Source organism: Castanea sativa, chromosome 12 (assembly GCF_040712315.1).
Source record: "Castanea sativa cultivar Marrone di Chiusa Pesio chromosome 12, ASM4071231v1".
Lineage (NCBI taxonomy): Eukaryota > Viridiplantae > Streptophyta > Magnoliopsida > Fagales > Fagaceae > Castanea > Castanea sativa.
Window position 1 is genome coordinate 28,334,304 of NC_134024.1, and position 23,216 is coordinate 28,357,519.

General features: G+C 33.4%; 1 protein-coding gene across 1 annotated transcript; it reads right to left on the reverse strand.

Moving 5' to 3' along the window:
- Positions 1–14,632: 14,632 nt before the first annotated feature.
- On the reverse strand, positions 14,633–22,928 carry LOC142621172 (chloroplast processing peptidase-like). The gene is made up of 6 exons (XM_075794490.1): positions 22,145–22,928; positions 16,762–16,824; positions 16,604–16,672; positions 16,233–16,319; positions 15,317–15,384; positions 14,633–14,988 (listed from the first exon to the last, which is right to left on the reverse strand). Exons 1-6 carry the CDS (start codon positions 22,370–22,372, stop codon positions 14,919–14,921), a joined length of 585 nt encoding a protein of 194 aa, XP_075650605.1. The 5' UTR covers positions 22,373–22,928; the 3' UTR covers positions 14,633–14,918.
- Positions 22,929–23,216: the final 288 nt, after the last annotated feature.

The window sequence follows — 23,216 nt, forward strand, 5'->3', positions numbered from 1 at the left end:
TTTTGGTTTTTTTATACTTTTTTGTTTTCTTTTTCTTTTTTCTAAATGGATTACACTACTTGGGTTGGTTTGGTGTTTTTTTTTTTTTACAGAAATTTACGTTACATTTTATTTTTGAGGAAATTATGCTACTTAATTAATTTCTTTTGTTTACGTTACATTTTATTTACATTACATTTTCTTTTGTTTCATAAAATTTATGTTACATTTCATTTTGTTTCTTTAGTTTCATAAAATTTATGTTACATTTGAGGATTCAGATCCTCTAGAGTTCCTAGGGTACTCTACCAAGTAGAGTTCATTAAATCCTAACCACTCTTTAATGATTTAATGGTCTAGATTCTGCCATGTCAGCATTTCATTAACAATCATCTTAATTGTTTTGTTTACAACATTATTTTATTATTTTAAGAATATTATTAATGAAATGCTGACATGGCAGAATCTAAACCATTAAATCATTAAAGAGTGGTTAGGATTTAATGAACTCTACTGGTAGAGTACCCTAAGAACTCTAGAGGATCTGAATCCTACATTTCATTTTGTTTCATAAAATTAAAAATGTAATTGGTTTCTCTTTTTTTGGTTTTTTAATCCCTTTTAAAAAAAAATCACTTTCCTTACTCACATATTCTTTAAAAAAAAATTCTCACGTTTTCTTCTTCTTCTTTTTTCCTTTCATATCTCTTCTTTATTTTGGGGGAAAAAAAAAAGAAACTCCTACTATAAAACCACTACTATAACTTCTCCATCCATATCCTTAAATTTTGGATTAAACTGTTAGCCTTTTACTATAAAAAATTTAAAAAAAAAAAAAAAAAAGAAGAAGAAGTAATTGCAAAATTTTAAATTTAAGCTTTTATTTACTTCTTTTATGAATGTATTAAACAAAAAATGATAACTGCTAAAAAAGAACAACACCACCAAAAAAAAAACACATTTTCTTCTCTAAAAAAAATTCTCACGTTTTCCTTTTCTTTTTTTTTTTCTTTTTTTCCAAATCTCTTCTTTATTTTTGCCGCAGGGGGGGGGGGGATGGGGGGACTCCTTCTATAACTTCTCCATCCATATCCTTAAATTTAACCCTAACTCTTTTATCTCTCTCAGGTTGTCATATGCATAAATTTATTGGATTGCATTGAAGAGGCATTAGAATGAAATATTAGATAAGTTCAGGTGAGAGATTTTACAAGAATTATTGTATGATTTAAACCTCACATGAAGTGGTTGTTATCTAAGAAATTGTTGTAAAAAAATTTCTTGTGTAACAAAAACTATATTTATCAGTTGTATAATTCTATGTGAAATTCAATTTTAAATTTTAAGCTCTTATTAACTTTTGTTATGGATGTGTAGTAAGTGGCTAACTTTTAGGATTAAAAAACTAAAATTTTGGATTAAACTATTAGCCTTTTACCGTAAAGAAAAAGGTAGTTGCAAAATTTTAAATTTAAGCTTTTATTTACTTCTTTTAGGGATGTGTAGTAAGTGGCTAATTTATAGGATTAAAAAAACTACATTTTAGGATTAAACAAAAAATGATAACTGCCAAAAAAGAACAACAACAACAACAAACCGTAGATGCAGCTACTTACTACCACAACCACGTGACAGCTCCGAGTCCACAGACTACTTCTTTCTTGGATTCCCAGCAAGCACAAGCGCTCCCGCTTGTATATCTTTAAGCACTTAAATCTACAACTGAATTGATCACCAAGCTCTTAACATCAATCTAGATCTTGATAACCTTAAGTGTACGTGAAGGCAAACACCTCTAGATCTCACAAAAGATTCACACACACAACATAAAGAGCATCCCTAAAACGTGGCTAAGGTTTTCCCTTTTATTCCTAGGGCAAAACATAAAACCCTATACGTAAAACAGACTTGGGCTGAGTTGGAAAATTCTACAGAAAAATAATCTGCAAGAGTTTCGATCGATCGAGTCTAATTTTCGATCGATCAAGCCAGAAAGATTTACACAATAAATCCTGCAGTACACTCAATTCCAACTTTAAAACTTAAACATACTTTGAGCAAGTCTAAAATAAGACTAAAAATTTTGATCATGGTTTGCCAACATTACAAATTGAAATTCTAATACATTTAAACATAAAGTCTTAGAACCTAACAAACTCCCCCTTTGGCAATCCGTGACAAAACACAAACTTAACAAATTGCTCAAAGTTACAAATAAAAACAGCCCAATATAAATTCAACCTAACTACTATTCATCAGTTGCAAGTGTAGACAGCAATACGACTGAATCAACCTATATATTCCTGTAACACTTAATAAACACATAAACACATGTGTGAAAAATAGAAGTAATCACTAATTAACTTCTTGATTTCACATAACACAAGATAAAGACATATATCATGAATAGCCTCATAAATATAACTCAATGAACAATGTGAAACAAGAAACATATATCAGCAAAATATCTCCCCCCATGGATAACCTATACACAATACATCATGAGCCAAAAATTTAAATACAGAATGAAGCACCTAGATACAATCTAAAAACTCCATAGCTCCAAAAAAAAAATCAAAAACTCCCCTTAAAACTCCTCTCTACAACATATGTACTCCCCCTTTTTGTGACGAATTAACAAAGGGTACTCACTCATCATCAAAAGGAGGTGGCGGTCTAATACTCTCCAAATCCGCTTGCAAAGCACGAAGCTCATCAAGAATGTTCACCAAAAGCTGACCATGAGCCGCCTGAATGGTCATGACAGTCTCCAACATACAAAGAATGTCTGAATCATCCAAAGTAGAAGGTGGAGGAACATCAACAGCAGTCGGATCAACAGACGCCTCAGTAGAAGTATCACTTGTAAATGAGGGAGGAGGAGGAGGTGGGACACTAGAAGACTCAACTCTAGGACGTTTAGAGCTTGCTCTTATCTGAGTAGCCCTCTGCCTAAGAAAGGTGGCACCTATAGGAGCAACTATATGAACAGGCACAGAAGCGAGAAAGTTCTCTAGACCTAAATGTAAAAGAATCCGATGAATAAAAACAAGGAAGAAAAGAGTATGAGAAACAGAACTACTCCGATGAACCTCAATCAAAGAACGAATGAAAAGATGAGGAATACTCATAGGTGCATCGGTAACAAGAGCATACAAAAATGCACATCTCTAGATAGGAATGGTGTGCAAATGAGAGATATGCCACAAAGAATGACAAGCAATCCTGAAGAAAAGATAATAAATCTCAGTCAACTCAGCAAACGTGATCCGAGGATCAGAACCCCACGGGATAGAAGTACCAGTGATGTATGACATGATATCATCAAGAGGAGGAGACTCATCGTAAGGATACACAGGATGCTGAACCACTGGCACCCCAAAAGCAGCAGCCACTACTGAAGGAGTAATGGTGTACTCGTCACCTCGTATCCAACTTCTCACAAGAGTGTTGGAATCATAAGAGTGGACTGAGAGATTCGAGTAGAACTCTCTGATCAAGGTAACCGGAGAGGGATGAGAAATATCCAACAATGGTAACCAACCCCTACGCTCAAAATTTCTCCTAATTTCAGGATCAACCTCATTTAGAATAACCTTTCTCTCAGCCCAGACGTTCCTAAAAAGATTCAAAGTCTCATACGTTTCCTGGTTCTTCTCACTAAGAAACCTATCACTCTCAAAGGAAGGTGTAAAGGCTTTCCTATTGGCTCTAGTTTCCTAGGCATGGTGCTAAGGATAGGACAAGACACACAGACAGAACCAAAAGAAAAAAAAAAAAAACAAAACAAAAGACCAGAGGCAGACTGCAAGTTAGCACAAACCAATAAAAAAAATCTATATGATGCATGAGCAGTATAATCAAATGATGCATGATCTAATGTAGTGAGAAAAAGTTCAATTTAACTTTAAAAACACAAAATTGGCTTAAGCATAGAGTTTATATCAAAAACCCAAAATTTTGAAAAACCACTTGTACAATTTTCAAGAAATTGACCAATTGATCATTAAACAAGATAGATAATACATTATAATGGTCAAATTAATCAATCCAACAAGCCAATTTAATCCAATTAAATCCAATTGAACAAAATCCCCAAATCGGGTAGTTTCAAGCCCTAGAATTTTCAATTTTTTACAAACCACCAAATTGATCAAATTAATTCATAAGAATCATGTTCATAGCATCCCACAACAAAAACCCAATGATCAATTTCAAAAGAAAAGGCTTGATTCAACAAAAATCCCAAAATTCCTTAGGTTCGAAATTTCCAAAACAATGCATGAAAAGCGAAAACAAATGAAATAGGTTGGGTAATATAGTCTTATCGGCCTTGGAAGAGAAAAACCTTGCAAAAAGATCGGAGGAAAACGACAAAAATCTTTATTGGAAGCCTTGACTGATCGAAAAGAGAGAGAAAAAGGTTTAAAAAGTTTGAAAAGTGTTTGAACACTTGAGAAACAAAGGTTTAAAAAAAAAAAACTCTCTATACGACTTTCGATTGATCGAATATTAGTTTCAATCGATCAAAAATTCTTCGATTGATCCAACACCAATCGAGCACTAATCGAAACAGACAAAGGCTGACCAAAATTTTAATCGCAATTTCAATCGGTTGAGAAACAGGTTCGATCAATCGAAATTCTGGAAAAAACAAATTATTGAAAATCAAAACAATTTTATGCAGAAACTCCTCAAAGCATTGAATTTTATGGATAAAATGCATGAGTATGAGATGAAATGCTTTTCAAAAACACTTGTTTTGATCCCAGTTTTCCCAAAATTTAGAGTTTCCATCAATGATCCTTAAAATCCCAAACAGCAAACATGTTTTGCATAAAACTTAAGGAATTTTCAAACTTGGTTGGCCAAACCAAGATTACACACAATAACATGTACAAAGTTTAATAAAAAGTAACTTGTGTAATGTGTGCAACTAGTAAAAGCTTGAGATACATGTGAGGTGATATGTGAATAAAATTCAAGCACAATTTCTACAAAACCCATCACAAACATTTAAAAGAGACCATCCCTTAAAGAGTTACATCATATAACTCCTACATCTCCTAGAATAAAAGCTCGCAATCATGTAAGTTTTTTGTGCATGTGCTACACTTTCTCGAGCACAAAATCTTACGATATGCATTAAGGTGTTCATGATTGGCTAGTAAACAATGGTGAGATGGTTATTTATGCCTTTCTCATTAAGATCAAGTCCGACAATCAAAGGCATGTGATTTCAAGATCAAGATCATGTGATCAAAAACTATAAACGTCTTCCCACACAACATGCACTACAAAACTCAAACTAGTAAAGTGCAATAAAATAAACTCATCTAAGCTAAACAAGGTACATAAATATGTTATGTAAAGATAATATGGTCAACATTGATTTCAAATCCAAGAAAAAATTGCAAAAACAAAAACAACCTAGAATGAAATGCATGAATGTTATGCAATGCAAATCCTAGAAAAGCAAAGAAAACAAAAACAACAAAGAAAAATGGTCACAAAGAAATGAGTGATGAAGCACAAGGACCATGTCAGAAAGACTCAATTAAATCGAGTTTTTTGCATCCAAAGCTCTTTAGATGCAACACTAGGATTAGAGTTATTATTCAAATTAGAATTTTAAGCAACTCCAACATTGGAATAAAGGTTTAAAGCATTTACTGACTCACCAATAAGTACTATAGGATCTTATGCTTGGGGCACAAGTACTTTTGGTTTATTTGCTCGCTTAGTAGCTTGCAATTTGAAACAGTTTGGATGAATGTGCTCTGACTTTCTACAAAAATGACAAACCCATGCAGGTCTATCATGCAACTTGCCCTTAGAAGGATTAGAAGTCTTAGGTTTAGACTCTTGAAGATCAACTCTAATCTTCCTAGGAGGTGTAACTTCTACAGGTTTGACAACCTCACTTTTAGGGGGCTCAGAAGAAGGAACAAAGTTTGTGGAATGTGTTTTAGAAACAGAGATGCTTTCTACAAAACCTAAGCCAGTTTTGTGTGAAGGAGACTTTTGAACACTCAGCATATGATCAAGTTTGGAACTAGCAGACCTATTAGTTTGTTCTCTAGTAACAGATAATTCATGTTCCAAATTCTTAACTTTAACAAGTAAAAGTATGTTCTCAGTCTTCACATTATTCATCAATTCATTAGCATCAAACAATTTTACAAGCAAATTTTTCTTATCAAGTTCAAGAGATGCAATTTTCTTTAAGCCTAGATCAACACTCATAGCATCCTTTGCAGCAACTTTGCAAAGCTTATTGTAGGCTTCTTGTAGGCTTCTTGTAAATCTGCATCCTCAGAGAGTTCCCCATCAGAAGGGTTCTCCTCAACAGCAAAACTTTCATCAATTACAGTAATAACAGTGAAAGTAATAAAGTTTCCATCCTCATCACTACCAGACTTATTGTTAGAAACTTCATCATCACTAAGGATTACAACCATAGCCTTACCCTTAGACCTCAAGAATGTTGGACATTCAGATTTCACATGATCATACCCTTGACAACCAAAACATTGTTGACCCATAAAATTATTAGAAGGTTGACCTACTTTTTCTTTAGGTTTCTCATTATTATTTACCTTAGTGGATTCATTCCTCCTAAAATTTCTAGGTTCAGCATTGTTTTTACCCATTGCCCTTCTGTTATTGTTTCTAAGAAAGTTTCTAAAGTTCTTGGCAAGATAAGCAATCTCTGTTGCAGAGAGCTCATCATCAAATCCACTCATATCAACATCATCAAATAACTTAAGAGCCATTGATTTGAATTTGCTAGTCTTAAGTAGGTCCAACTCATAGGACTGAAGAGATCCTACAAGTTCATCAACAGGGATGGAGTCTACATCCTTGATTTCAATGATAGCAGTTACTTTGGATCTAAAATTTTCAGTTAAAGATCTAAGTATCTTCCTAACAATTTTAGGTTGATCATAGATTTCACCCAAATTATAAGCAGAACTAACAATATCATTAAACTTAGCATAGAATTCATCAAAAATTTCATTATCAAACATCCTAATGCTTTCAAATCTAGTTGTCAACTACTGCAGCTTATTGATCTTAACTGTCTTCATGCCTTCATGCACAGTTTGGAGAATATTTCATGCAGTGTGAGCAACCTCAACATTAGAGATTCTCTTGAATTCCTCCATAGAAACAACATTAAAAATAGCATTCATAACTTTGCTATTAAAAGTGGCCGCTTCTTTCGGAGAAGTTTGCCACTCACTCACTGGAATAGTGGACTTCTCCCATCCATATTCAACAGAGTTCCAAACTCTCTCATCAATAGATTTCAGGAATGCTTTCATCATTACTTTCCAATAAGTATAATTATTCCCATCAAAGTGAGGTGAGATCACAAGAGAGTGACCGTGTTTCATGACAACATGGGTCAAGGATCAACTCTTAGATCAAATGATCTAAACACAAGAGCTAACCTGTTCTGATACCACTTGTAAAGTTTTAGACCCCTTACACACAACCAGTTTAACTTAGCTATTTAGCCAAGTGATTAACTTAGGTAAATTATACAGATCTAGGTTAACACATATAAATCATATCATTGTAAAGTACGGAAAATAAAGAACACAACAATATGATAACCTAAGAAAATCAAACCGGTTAAAAACCTAGGAAGGATTTAACCTAGCTATCTTCAAGGTAAAACTGAATCCACTATGAAAGAATTGAAGTTTACACAATAGCGACTTAGACCACTAACATCCTATTGCCACCTAGAGTAGGAAACTTACTACCACGACCACGTGACAGCTCCGAGTCCACGAACTACTTCCTTCTTGGATTCTCAGCAAGCACAAGCACTTCCACTTGTATATCTTTAAGCTTTTGAATCTACAACTGAATTGATCACCAAGCTCTTGACATCAATCTAGATCTTGATAACCCTAAGTGTATGTGAAGGCAAACACCTCTAGATCTCATAAAAGATTCACACACACAACATAAAGAGCATCCCTAAAACGTGGCTAGGGTTTTCCCTTTTATACCTAGGGCAAAACATAAAACCCTATACGTAAAACGGGCTTGGGCTAAGTTGGAAAATTCTACAGAAAAAGAATCTGCACGAGCTTCGATTGATTGAGTCTAATTTTCGATCGATCAAACTAGACAGATTTACACAGTAAATCCTGCAGTACACTCGATTCTAACTTTACAACTTAAACATACTTTAAGCAAGTATAAAATAAGACTAAACATTTTGATCATGGTTTGCCAACATTACAAATTGAAGTTCTAATACATTTAAATCTAAAGTCTTAGAACCTAACAGTAACATTCCCACCATTGAAAAAAGAAATTGCCTCAAATCCACATTCAGATCCTATCAAAAAAAAAAAAAAGACCACGTTCATATCAAAGAGTATCGGATAACAACTTCCAAAAAAAACTAAAGCAGTTATAACATCAAATATGATGACTACGTATTGCCCACACATAGTGGATGGCTCTGCGAAAAACTACTAAAAAAAATAGGGTTAAAAGAACAACACCACTAAAAAGAAAAAAAACGTGGATACATGTCTAGAGCCTTTTCTTAAAAAAAAAATTGAGTTTTTTACCGTAAAAAAAATTTGATAGTTGCTAAATTTTAAATTATCAACAATCTAGAAAATATAGCTTCTGTGCAATGCTGAATTTCAATACAAAATAAATATGATTAAGTCAATCCAAATTCCTATAAACATAAAGCAATAATAGATAAACTACAACCAATCATGTTCATTGGATGCCATTAACTATTGCATATTTGCATCTACAAGTCATATAAACTACTTATTTGATTTCAAGAGCCTAACTATTTATCTCTCTCATAAAAAAAATGTTAACTAAACTAGCCCCAGGGGTGTGATGAGTAAATTATTTCATCCAAAACGTAAAACACTTATTACACCCCTAGGTATTTTTGTGATTGAAATATGTATTAATTTCAAATTATAATAAATGCTCTAAATTAACTCTTACAAAAAAATAAAAAAGCCTATGAGCACGTGCGTGAGCGTGTGCTTAAAGGCTAGTTTCTATTATTATTGTGTTTTCACCAACACCTTATATATATGAAAAAATCACATGACCATCACGTAATCATGGATGTTAATGAAGTGGGTTTTTTTTTTAACGTCCCATTCTAGCAAATACCCATGGGTACTCATCTCGCCACACTCAAGCTTTATATCTATATATATATAATTTAAATACATTAAATTATAGCTCATAAAACATTTATAAAAAAAAACAAATTCTAACATTACAAAACTTGCTCAAAGCCTATAAAATACATATTTTTTAATTGTTTAACTTTTAAATATGAACAAGGCGGGTATGGATGAAAATGTTAACCCTTGTACCCACCCCATTTGCTATGTGGAGCAAGTAAAACCCATTCATTAAGGGTGAGTGAGGCGGACACCCGCAGGGAGCTAGTTTCAATTGTCATCTCTATACATGTAACATAAAAAGACTCATAAATTGATTCACAACATTACACACTTGATGCTTCCGTCCGCAAGAACTAACAAAAACTGGTTCCAAAAGTAATTTGATGGATATAAAAACCTTATAGAGTTGTAAGGAAGAATTGAAACTCCATGGAGTGTTTTTGCATTTAAGCCTTTTTTTTATGTATATAATTCAATAGTTGGGAATGGAATGATTTGAGGAGTCAATCAATTGAGTTACAAACTTACAATACTCTTGAGATTAGTTCGGTTTTCATAATCTATATCATATAATTTATAATAAAAGTTGAGCTTAGAAACCGTAGTTGTGCCATGTAATTTCACCAAATTGCAGAAATTTTGTTAGATTTTTAAAAATATGTATAATTTTTTTTGTTCTTATCTTCTCCTATAATTTCTAAGTTGATAAAAATTTCAATTTGAATACAATCTAAATTCTTCATCTAATCCTTTTATTATTAATTTATCTATAATTTCTAAGTGATTTATTTAATTAGCAATAGGAGATCTACTTCATTTATGATTTATGAGTTCTAGCATTCTAGGGGATTAGAATTTTGGTTTCACACTAATTGTTCATATCAACATTAATTTAAAAACAAAACAAAAAAATCATAGTACACGTATACAAATACTAATATCAACCTTTAATTTATTTTTCTTTAAAACACCTCATGGATAGACACAAAATTATAATTGTTCTTATTGTTCTTTTTTTTTTTTTTACATAAATTATATTACTACACATCCAAAAACAGAAGCGTTATTAATATTTTTTATATTTTTTTAAAAAAAAACATAAATTATATGGTAATCTAAAAAAAATATAAATTATATCGTATATATGCACGTTAAAATCAACTTAACATTATATATACGTTAAAATCAACTTAAAATTTTTAGCATTATTAGTTCATATTTTTTAGATTTTCAAAAAAAAAAAGATATAATATTTTGTTCTTATCTTCTTTTCCTATAATTCATACTTCCACAAAATTAGACTGGCATTAGACTTTTTGTTCATATCAACTTCTTCAATGTAGAGTGTATATATATAAAATAATTCATAATAAATACTTACTATATGATTTTTTTTCTTCTATTCTTCTCTTCTTCTACCTACAACTTTATAGGTATGTATTCGTTTACACTAATTTTTTATATATTTGTTTACTCTAAATTCTTTCATCAAATTGAATAGGTTTTTTGTATTTTTTGTCTTTTGTTTAACCTATATTTATTAAGTTTTATCTAATTCATTTGGTTATGGTTTGAGAATCAATTATTAATAAATTTGATGATAAATTGTTCTATCTATTTTATTACTTAATTTTACTTAAATTCGAAAATGTTTTCCTATTTTATTTAGTTTATACATGATTCTTGATTAAACCGTGCATCGCACGGGCATAATACTAGTATATATATATAACCGAAGCCTCTAAAACTCCTATAATTTTTCATATCGGCACAATATTTAAATAATATTATTTTTGTTTAGTCTAAACTTAACAATGAGTGAAACTCTATCTTTCTAACAAGTGAAATTTAAACTCAAACTCATCATTTTTAAAATAAATAAAAAATTATTTTTGTTTAATCCAAACTTAACAAAGAGTGAAACTCAATCTTTCTAACAAGTCCAACTTAAACCCAAACTCAAACATTATTATTATTATTATTATTATTATTATTATTATTATTATTATTATTATTATTATTATTATTATCATTTCTCTACGTCACTAATGTAATATTTTATGATAAGATGTAAACTTATAACCATTGATTATTCTTTTGAATGTAACCCAATTTTTTTCTTATATTTTTTTATTTTTTAGTCATTATTTTGTTTTATTTCAATAATTTCTAAGCCGTGAATTATTTGATTCTTTAATATTTTTTGGTTTTTCAGAAGTTTTAATATCTGAATTTTTAAGTTATTTTTTGCAGTATCTGAAATTTTCTGACAAATTTTTGGTAAGCTATTGCACGTTCAAGCAATGACTCTTCATTAACTTGTAACACAAATTAAAGTCATACAAGAGCAAATTATGTAATAGTGTAGTTTTTTAATCAATTCAAGATTTTATAAAATTATTTTAGTTTACCTCACAAATAAGTAGGTTTCGGTGCATAGCACAAGTTAGCAACTAGTAGTGTAAGTGCACAATTGCACCTGGACCCAAAAACACACGTGGGCTCAGGCCCAATGAGCCTTAAACAATAAATTTTGTAGAGTGTGGGTTCAAGTTCTAGTTTAGTGATGTTCGAAACTTGATGAACAGGCTGGAATGTTACAGTATTTACAAATAAGGGACAAATAAGGCAAAAAGAACCTCCTCGGACGTAAATCGAGGACTATTTATATATTATTTCTTTTTCTTTTCTTTTTCTTTCAAAAAGTTCCCCTCCTCTGTATTTGTCTAGCCCTCCTCCTTTTATACTTCTTCTTCTTCCCTCTTTATCCACGTGTAACGCAAATTACCCTATTAGACACCTGTCCCATCCACCATCCTCTGGAAGTCTTCAAATGATAGCAAGAAGGCTGACTTTTACTATTCATGGGTCATTTTCCCATTAATGCGGCTAGTGAGGTAGGTGCATGGTCTTTAATGTGAAGGTAGCAGCATTTTTCTAAGATATTTCTTTCACCCCGTGGTGTCTAAAGGGTATTTAGATCCCCATTTTAACCAACAGTTCGTCCAGAACACTGCCTTGATCTTTTTGGCGAATCCTAGGGTCATCGCGGGTCTGTCTAAGGAGAGATTCGTCCTCGGACGAATCCTCGGACTCTCGACTTATGGGCCGACTTAGGTCCTTTTAGTCCTCACAAGTAGTAAGAATATAAAATTTTTATTAATTTTCATATAGACTCATATATCACGGACATCACTTCATATATTATTTATCATTTACAATTTGCTATCTTGATATTTTTTATCGGGATTTAGTGTTTGTCGCTTTTACGTGGAGATGAGGAGAAGATTCTGGGTTGACTACTCTTCTTGTGTTCACGCGGCGAATCGGCCTGGTTGGTTCGAGCAGAAGAAAGTGGAAGGTAGGAGTTAGGACTTAGAAAATTTCTCAATCATGTCATGGACTCGTGACTCTTGAGTCATGACTACTGTATGCATGTCTGTCTCACATGTTTTAATTAGTGTATGTGTGAGGTATATCAGGTTTGTTTAACCATTATGCCTTGCCTCCCATTTTCAAATTTTTCACACCCAATTTCAACGTTTGAAAGTTGAAACACGGTGAGAGAAAGTGTGGCTTTTAAAATGAAAAGACAAGGGTCAGGACAAAGCTCAGGTGTTTGATTTTTATGAAGAATCTCATGTTTGAATTCCCGTGGTCTACTTCAATAGATAAGACTTCTATATAACAAATAGGAAAACAATATTACATAGCCTATTGTATTATTAAACACGAGTAATGCATATGTGATGCACAACTTAATTAAGAATTAAATCTAAACAGTAGAAAATGTTTAATAATAAAATTAAAATCTAATAATAAAAATAAACAAGCAAATCTTATTTTAAGTTATATAACAATTGCATATTGTTTAAGTCTGTTTTTTAAAAGTAAAATTAAAAACTATATGCTATACTATATTATATAATAGTTTAAAATAATAAAACATATGTACCTTGGTTCTAATCGAAATAGTAATTTGAATTTTTTTTTTATTTTAATTTTGATTATCAAGTTTCACTTTAAAGTACTGTGTTATGAACACTGACATGTTCAGGACACTCAAAATTTTTAGCTTAGAATGTGTTTTCGTTTTCTCTTTAATGCAGATGTTCTTTGAGAACTTCGGTGATATAAGCAACGCCCAGATTCTGTGTATAATAATAGTTTAAGATATTTATCACTGCATAGTGAGAAAACAACAACGTTTTTTTTTTTTTAAATTTAAAATTTCACTATACTTTGAGGCGGCATTGAAAATGCCATATAACGTTGCACTTTTCTCATAATATTTTTATTTCCGCATTTTTATGTTATGTTGAAATATTTTTCTTTCCTCATTCTCCCAAATAACATAGCACATACAATATGGTCCTAAAATACTTGCCTATAAGCAATATTTTCCCAATAAAAAATTCCGTTCCAAACTTTAGAAGAATTATGTAATTAATTAATTCTTCTAATAGAAAGTCTACTTGTCAGATAGATTAGATAGATACTTGACATAACCAAGATTTCTAGAGTCTAATAATTTTTATTATATAATATGATTTTATAATATATATTTGTTATTTTTTAATTCGTGGTCATATGGGAGATAGTTCTTCCCCTTCCGTTAACCAAAGATCTCACAACTTTAGGTAACCTACAAAAGGTTGGCAAGAATTAAATTGCTCAAATCAATTGTATACCCTACCGCATGATTGAACAGGTCAGTCCCATTGATGCCTAATGCAAGATTATTACTAAGTGATGACATACTTGAGTAGAAATTGTGTCCACATGGTTAAGCACAATTCAGAAAATCTATATTATTGGTCTTAATGGTTGATGCTTCATTGTTAAGATTAAATATTACAAATTTAGAGGTATACAAATTGCTATATAATGTGGCATGTTCAAGAAATAGTCCAATTTTTATTAGACTTATCTCCATTTGTTTTGTTAAACACAACAAAAGGAAAAGCTAATTAATCAAGTTCAACTTACACTATTCAAGATTTTTTGTATGCATTGTAGCTATGCTTTACCTAGTCCTTTTTGGATTTAAGCAGGCTTGGTAGTGGGAGAGTTAAAAGGACTGCAGAGTTAGGTGCATGTCCTTTTCGATATTTCATGTCACCTAGGTAGAAGAATCCACACAATTTGTGGGTTCACCCATCAAAAAGTAGGAGAATGCTTATGCACCTAACTGATGAGATGACACCAATGACCAATGTACTATATTCAAGTAGCACTTCAAACACGTTAAAACCATCCAAAACCATCCAGTTGGTTAGCTTGTCAAGTTGCTAAATTTTGTAACGATCCCAACAACAACAAGCCTCACCAATCCAGATATCTGGTGTAAATGAGGCCAAAGACACAAACAGGAGAGCACAAATAGTACTCTCAAACCGAACCACAACAAAACAATTTAAATAAACTACCACAACTACAGAAATTTCGAATATACAAAGAGCTTGGTAATTTTTCTGTGTCATGTATCTTGTTGATGTGTTCAAAGAAGTGTTTTTTTAAACCCCATTTGTCGTACATTGTTCAAGGGTAAAGCGCATCCACATTCAGCAGTTTAAAATCATGCAAGTTTTAAGTGAACAATTCCAGAACCATAAAATTAGCCAGTGGAGGCAAATAATCAGTAACTCCATCAATGTAAAAGCACACAGACTTCTAACAATGTCCTCATCTAATCTGCCAAAGCTTGTTAGAGTTTAAATGGCTGCAGACTGTTTTCCATCATCAACTCTCTGAAGGTCTGTAACAACACATGACATATCTTCCAACAATGTTTTTGACCGGAAGGGGCCCCCTGTTCATCAATTACTTGAATGGATTAAAAAATTAAAAAGGAATGAAGGGTAAAGTTCAAATCAATATATCCAAATATAATAAGGAAGGGGGGAAAAAAGGAGTGCAGTGCTTCCAAATCAGCATCCAAGAGGAACTCCCATGGAAAAGGACATTGTCCTTTTGAGAGTTGAGGTGAAATGTCCCTCTCTCTAAAGGGAGTTCAAATTAGAATGCTCCAATACATCCTATGAAATATCAGCACCTACACCTACCATACCCAAACCCCCAAACACACTGCCAATAGAATAATAGGAAAATAAATTGAAGGATGGCACTTGTAAACTAACCAATCATGGGAATCATAGCTCTTGTTTCTGTTGTCACCCAAGACATAAACATGACCTTTAGGCACATACTGCAAAACCAATAATAAGTAAGGTAGGTATGAAGTAACTGATGTGGATTGCAGGCCCAAGTGAAGATAAGAACACTAAAGACAGGGCCAAACATAATTTGCACCATCTGAAGCCCATGAAGAACCCAAATAAGCAGATGTCAACATGGTTTCCTGCAAGGCTTTGTCATGCTATGCTAACTTTGTTTACCTTATCTAATGACACAGTGCACACATTGCCTGTAGCTTCATTACCTTATCTAATGCTGTTCAAGACCATGATTGGTTCATGCACAGACCTACAGGCTCCCCAACCCTTTTGAAAACTCCTTTAGATGCCCTTTTTATCATACATGCATTCCACCATAAGGAGGCACCATAGTCATATCATATATTTGCATTACAGCTGCAAAATATTTTCTTTTTCTTTTTTCTTGTCCATTGACCTAGGCTACATAAAAGAGGTGGTCCTCCCCTTTCCCTTAAAATCCCCTTCCCTAGTGTAGGCAGGATTCAATCTTTGATGACAAAAGACTTTACTAGCTGAGTTATTTGACATTGTGTTAGATTTTTTATTTGAGGCAACCATATAATCAACATATAGATTTATTTCTTCATCAAAAAAAAAAAAACTCATAATCTACTTTATCTTTATTTTTCCAGAAAAAGACTATCCAGGTAATTTCACTAACTATCTGTATTAATGTAAAAAAAAAATGTACATTATAGTATTACTAAATTTTCTTTTAATCAGCTACTTGGCCCTCATTGTTGATAATTAGCTACTCCCTTGGACCTGCCCACATGGCAAAATGCTGGAAAGACTGCAAGTAAAAAAGAAACACAGTAATAATAGATAGGGAGCATACAGTTAAATTTGATTCATATCTTGGGCACCCTGCTATGAAATCTTCATTTTGAGCAATTCCATTGACATAGAGACATCCACCATTGACCTGCAAGGTATTATAAACCCAGACATAAGTACTGCTTCCTTTGGATCAATTCAAAATATTGAATTTTAAATAAAAGATATACATGATATAATGACCATCTAATTGTCCAGTCAGCAATGAACGACATCTCAAAGTGCAAAGAGTCACCAAAGACATTTCCAGGATTAACTAACTAACCAAACCTAGATTAAAGCATAACCACTTAAGGATAAACATGGAATGACTTGCTTTTGCAACAATTCAGGCATAATATACATGAAGAGGGGTCTATGAAGCTGTTCTACCTGAACTAAATCTCCTGCTTTTGCAACAATTCTCTTTATGAAAACAATATCCTCCTTGTCACCAAGTTGCTACAGAAACCAAGAAAGTATCAGAGGTTTACCTAAAAATAACCAGAAAGCAGGTGTTATGTAAAAATTATTGTACCATATTTACAAACCTGTGTTGGATCTTTGAACGTCACAATATCATGTACAGCAGGACTTCTAATGTAATATGAGGCCTGAAGATGTTACCAAGTGACCATAACGGTGGTCAAAGTTAGAAGTGAGAACAATTACAGTGATGGAAAAAACTGAAAATAATCACCCATATAATCATTTCTATTCTTCATGATCATAAAATATAGTGAAAGGGTGCTAGGTTCCCCCACCCCCAAAAAACAAATCTGCTTGGTTCTGTTGACTCCAATTTTTTAATAGAATTTCAAAATTCAGAGCACAAGATATGGGAATAGGCCAATATTCTAATGCTCCTTAAAGAAGAATGAATATTTTTTTATATATCGATTGAATAGGCATGTGATTCTGTGAAACTTCAAAATTTTGCTTCTATCACAGCACAAAGTGGTGTTTCTAATTCATATGTTGTCAGCCCTTAAATTTCCGGTTGATCACTAACATGAATCTAAAATCAGCTGCCATAACTTTGCATTTGGTTTAGTAAATTTTGGTCATACACAGCAAAGTAATTTTTACAGTTCAAGCATTCTTGTCCTCATCATTTCTCCCCAATTACTGAAATTTATCTTGGAAATCCATCACACCATATAAGAACCAATTAAATGAAAAAAGAAAAGATTCATTCAGGAGATATTTTTTTCCTCATTTCCACGCTTTTCTTTCACCTTGCTTAGCTTAAATATTCTGAAATTGTTTACCCAGCAGGTTGTAATCTCTTTCAAAATGTTGATTCTCACTGCTTGCTTTAATCAGGAGTTGAGGACTAGGAGTATGATCGATGGCATCCCTTAATGCTTTAAGGTCCACAAAATTTGTTCCAAACAGCCGCCATAAAGGCTTATTGAATTTCACTTAGAAGATAACAGAATGCAGGTGAATTTTTTAAAACAGTCTCACATTGATTTTTTTATTTATTTTTAAATTAGTTATCATACATGCAAGTATATCTTCATGGGAACCCATCACCATCACCTACTGATTTCCGACTTCTATTTAGGTAAGAGCTGCAAGCATTTAACTTCTGATCATTCCAGCGACAATTTTTTTTCTTATTGTACAGCAGATAAACATCTCTGATAACTATTATTGGCATTGATGGAAACAAAAAATGTGCAAGATATATTGTCAGGACACAGGAAAAAAGAACAATTACTGAATGCATATAGAGCCAGATATTAATCATGAATAACGTCCTCAAAAGGGAATCCCTGCTGGTACTTGATCACAGATGACCAAAATTCCATGCAACAAAATCTCTTTTAAGAACAACTGTAATGTATGACTAATAAGTATATCTTGATTCTCACGGTCCTTTGCCTCCAAATAGTGCTTCTACTTACTCAAAGCCAAGAATGAGAAAAGGTAAGAAAACTAATTGATGGAAAGGCTGCCCAAGATGTGCCAATCCACAGGCAACATCTCCACTGGCTATTTGAAATAAATAATAAATTATCAAATAGTCAACTGGATCTGGAGTTCAAAAACAAGATCTTTGGAAGATTTCATTTTTCTCAAAGATAAAAAATATATTGCCAACATATCATCCAAAGCTCCACACACAAAACCAAGACAAAACTTTATAGATGGAAGCTGCTTTCAACATCACCCCAAGTGGAAAATCACCAGAACTCTACCAAGTCATAAAACCATAAATGAACTCTACTTGGATCCAGAACTCTTCTTTAAATCTGCTGGCCATAATATGGATTCATATAACAATTTCACTCAATACTTGACCAACACTGATACTCGGATTGGATTGAATTGGATTGTATGAGCATGTGTGGCGTGGTCTTATGTTGAGTCCCACATCAGATATGTACAAAGTAAATTTGGACTATATAAACGATTGCAAGGAACCTTAATTGTAACTTGATTAGTCATTTTGGGATATAGTACAAGTGATGATAGATGAATTCCCAAACTAATAACAAAGAAAAGAAAGATATTACAGATACTTCAGTATCTTACTATAATTGACCAGACCACCCCAAAGAGATCTATTACATATTTTGTAATCTCCTATGCTAAGTGACCAAACTACCACACGAACTAACATGCAAAGTGCATAGAACAAACCAAATGATCAATTTAAAGGCTGCGAAAGATGTCCTGTATCCCATGTATTATGATAATCTCATCCTTTGGATTCATATAACAAAACCATCAACTGCTTGACTTAGACACTCCTAAATCAAAAGGAAATAGCAAAGAAAACAGAGCTATACAAAATTTTTAATCTCCTACCATAAGTGACCAGACTACACCATAGAGAACTATTACAAAATTTGCAAATCTCTTACCCTAATTGACCAGACTTGTTAGGGCCTTGATTGGAAGTCAAACATAAGCAGACTTGGAGAATTTAAAGGATGATCTGCACTCCAAGGAGCCCAATCGGCACTTCCCTAACAGCTTAAAGTGCCAATCGCCACTTCGTTGGCAAATTGTTCCCAAATCTCTGTGGCAGCCTTCTCTCACTCCCATGCAAGTGATTCAACCCTGAGGTGGCAGCTTGGAGCTCAGTTGGATGAGATTACAAGAGTTGCACATGTTAAGGTTGGTTAGTTACAAGCAGATATACTAGAGTGAGTTAGATATGCTTCAAGTACATGTATCACATCAATGACCTAACTGAAACTCCAAGAGTCCTAAACTCTAACCCTAGTCTTCAACCTAGCACCAGCTCACATCAAACATCAATTGCCTCTTAATTCCAAACCCTACCCAAAACCTCAAGGCCATACAATTCCTAATTTTCCATATTTCCACATCAATACTCCACTTGAATCTCCTTAAGAACACCAACCCACATTTGTGTTCTTATAAAGACTAACCCCATCAAGCAATTTTTGGATATATGCACTGACATGCAAAGAACATATATCAAATTAAAAGATCCAGACTGGGATTCTCTATATCCCACGTATGATGATAATCTTATCCTCATTCTGAATTTAACAGACACAGAGATATCATATGGTCAGCCTCTATTTGTCTATGACATGAACATTAAAACTATACATAGATACAGCTATTTCATTTTCACCTTGGTTTTCTTTTTCATTTTTCTTGAAATTGGAGCTGAATCTTCTAGTCTAATAGATGGACTCGGAACTTCATGTATTGACCCCACTTTCCACAAATAGTGCTTACAAAGAACTAATAAAGAAAAAGATAAACATTGGTACCCACCAAAAATATCATGTAAACAAAGTTCCCCTGAAGCTGCATTTAGAGCATGCTGACAAGTAAGAAGCAAAAGTTCAATTTGTTGGGGAATATTTTCATGGCTGCTTTAGGGATAAGTAACTAAATAATTGGCAATCTGAGGGTCAGAGTTTAAGCTACAAGAATTTTATTCCACCCACCAATAAGAGAGGAAATTCCTTGCATGTCAGGGCGATTGCTCACATGGGAAAATGGCTAGTAACTAGCTACCTCAAATTCATTCAGTTCACACTATTGGTTATTCACTTCCAATAAAGAAAGGTACAAGGTGTATGATAATCACAGAATTAGATTACAGAAAATTTTAGCAACGCCAAAAACAAAGTCTGATAGCATCCAGATCTTGTTGACTTCAATCTACAGCCTATGTGTAATGCATCCCAAGGGTGATTTCAGAAGTGAAGCAACGCAAAATTCATTTTTTCATATCAAATGCAGAAATATCCAGAGTTCAAACTTTTGTCCTACAGGCAACTGGGATTTTCCATGAGGACATTAGAGAATGATCATAAAGTCCTATAAGGTGGCCCCATTTGTACTCAAGAAAGTGGTTCCATCTAGATTGCAGGGCAAGCAAGCATGTCATTAATAGAATTTATGGACTCATTACAAGTTTTTCCCTGTTACTTCAACCAGCATGTCAGATAATTCAATAGCAGCTTGAAAATATCTAGGTAGACCAGGTATCAATAAAAAATAAAGAAGAACCTTAACTCCTTTGGGGCACTAGACTTGCAGTATACCCTGAAGCAACAAGTGAGAACCTTTAAAAGTTACTGAAACAATATGATCTCAAAATTTCCAGGTACTCTGATTTGAGGTTACATAGGTAATCTGTCTATATCTGCTTCCAGTCACTGTAAAAGTTGGACCTAAAAGAAAATTTCCAGATAGGAAAAAAACATATTAACGTGCTAAAAGTCAAGGTATCCAACTGAACCCAGGGTAGCCCTCAACTGAATCTGGTGAGGAACACCAGACAAGGGCAACAAAGGTTAATTTAAATTACCAAGAAAGCGTGCTGTCCTTCAAGTTTGGTGAAGTAAACTAAAATTGTCAAAGAAGGAAGTTTAGATTTCAATATGGCCCTACAGAGATGAATAACCTAATACTGATGATGAACTATGTGCTGATCACCACAATCTTGCAGAGGACAAGTACATCAAGTAGTTATGGTTAATTTTCCACTAGGTTGTCAATGAGACATCCGTCTTAATTCCAAGATGCTAGTGGCTATATAGATAATGGTGTTATATGACTATGATGACGGTGCAGATCATATTAATCACAAAAGCAGTGCTACATTCATAGAGACTGCCTACGAAAAGGAAGCATAGCAAAGAAATACATAATATTGATTCAACATCAATCAAGATTTGCAAGTAGCCTAGTGTGTGTAATCACTTAAAGGATTATACATTCCGTTACACAGAAAGAAGCATGCAAATGGTGATTTTTGAATGAAAATGCACAAAGAACAATTAGTGAATTCAACATTACAACATTCTAATTGTTAGAGTTACTGTTGATATTTTTAAATTAGCTTGTTATTTATATTAGCTTAGGGGTATTCTTGTTATCTTCACATATCACTCTAATATAAATATGTGCTAAGGTGAAGCACTGACTGATTAATTTCTAAACCTTCTTTTTCAACTCTCTCTCTCTCTCTCTCTCTCTCTCTCTCTCTCTCTCTTAACCCTAATCCTCAACATTTTTCAACTCACCTCTGAAATATTCTTCGTTTTCATTTTCATTCATTGAACATTACCAGTTAGACAAATGAAGTAATTATTTCTTGTATTCCTAAAGTTGGAAAGTTAGTCTCATTACTGCTTCCTTAATGTGATGGTTAAAGTGAAATTAAGCTACAACATTGAGATATAAATTTGCAAATTCATTCTCAAGATTCTAAAACTGTGATCTTTCTAGCCACTCCGCATTAATAAATATTCTACAAGACAATGCAAACCATAATTTTCTTCCATTCACTTGAGCTATAAAGCGCATAGCTCAAGTCTCATAGCAATTTTCTTCCATTCACGTTGAACTAAGACAGCTCTAAAAACATTGTAACAGTCATAAGAGTAAATGAGCTCAGAAGCAAATTAAAAAAGTAGAAACCTTTACCTTTTCGATGATCACCCGATCATGTTCACGAAGAGTTGGATGCATGGAATTTGAGGTAATGTACCGAATCTCTGAAAACATAGACCATAAAAGTACAACCACCAAAAGCCTCAAGAACCCATCAAGCCCTGGCCACCGGAGAAACCCCCAACTCTGACAAGGCATCCACCGGAACGAAACGTAGGTGATAAGAAACATGTACAATGCGGAGGGCTTCATGAAACTCATTGCAGCAAATTGAGGGAACAAACACAGAATATGGTCAAGACCCAGAACAAGAATTCAAAGAACAAATACAACAACAACGACAGGAAAGATTGAAATGAGGTTTTAAGCTTCAAAGGGTTAGAATTCGGATTCTGTGAAGCTAGTGGTTAACAAGATGTTGATTTCTTTTGCAATGAGTGAATTGAAGAGTGATCAAAGTTTACACAGTTTGAATTCTTTGATGAGGTGCTTGAATGTTGGGTTTTTGGAAATCAAAGACGAAGTAAGAAATGGGGTTCGCTTGGATTGAAAAGTTAGGGAGAGAAGCAGAGGAGCATGAGGAAATGGAGAGAATAGGCACAACAATTACTGGTATAAAAGTTCTATAAAAATAAAAATGGGTCTTTCTTGGTTGATGAAATTTTAGCTTAGTGAGATGAGAGCGAGCTAATCGAACATAGCCATGCGAGGCCTCCTCAGCTCTACAGAACATAGAGAGAGCGAGAGAAAAAGAGAGAGAGACACACAGAGACAGTGAGTGATATATTATGTGAACCATTTGACGTTTCTTTTCTTGATGACTAAGTTTCCTTATTGGGAGACAGATAGACTCGTGGCCTTCCAGGAAGCCGCTGCTGGTAGTGTTACTGTAATGGACTATGGTCTGTGACACTGTGACTCCATTTGTGCATATTTTTGTACACCAGCTACTTTGTACAAGTCAAATGCTACCAGTTTTATCGAGCTGATCATAGATTTTTGTTGTTAATAAGATAGGGTCAAATTTCAGATGATTTTCTTTGTCTTTTTTTTTTTGCCTTTTTATTTATTAAAATGTATGTACCCTGTAGACAAGGATGCATAG

What these genes read in the sequence shown, in the direction of transcription:
- LOC142621172 (XM_075794490.1), bottom strand. Translation starts at nt 22,372, where the DNA reads ATGAGTTTCATGAAGCCCTCCGCATTGTACATGTTTCTTATCACCTAC. An exon ending in GATATGAATCAAATTTAACT is followed by an intron (nt 15,385 to 16,232) that starts GTATGCTCCCTA and finishes TTGGTTTTGCAG; the next exon opens with TATGTGCCTAAAGGTCATGT. An exon ending in AGCTATGATTCCCATGATTG is followed by an intron (nt 14,989 to 15,316) that starts GTTAGTTTACAA and finishes ATTGATGAACAG; the next exon opens with GGGGCCCCTTCCGGTCAAAA.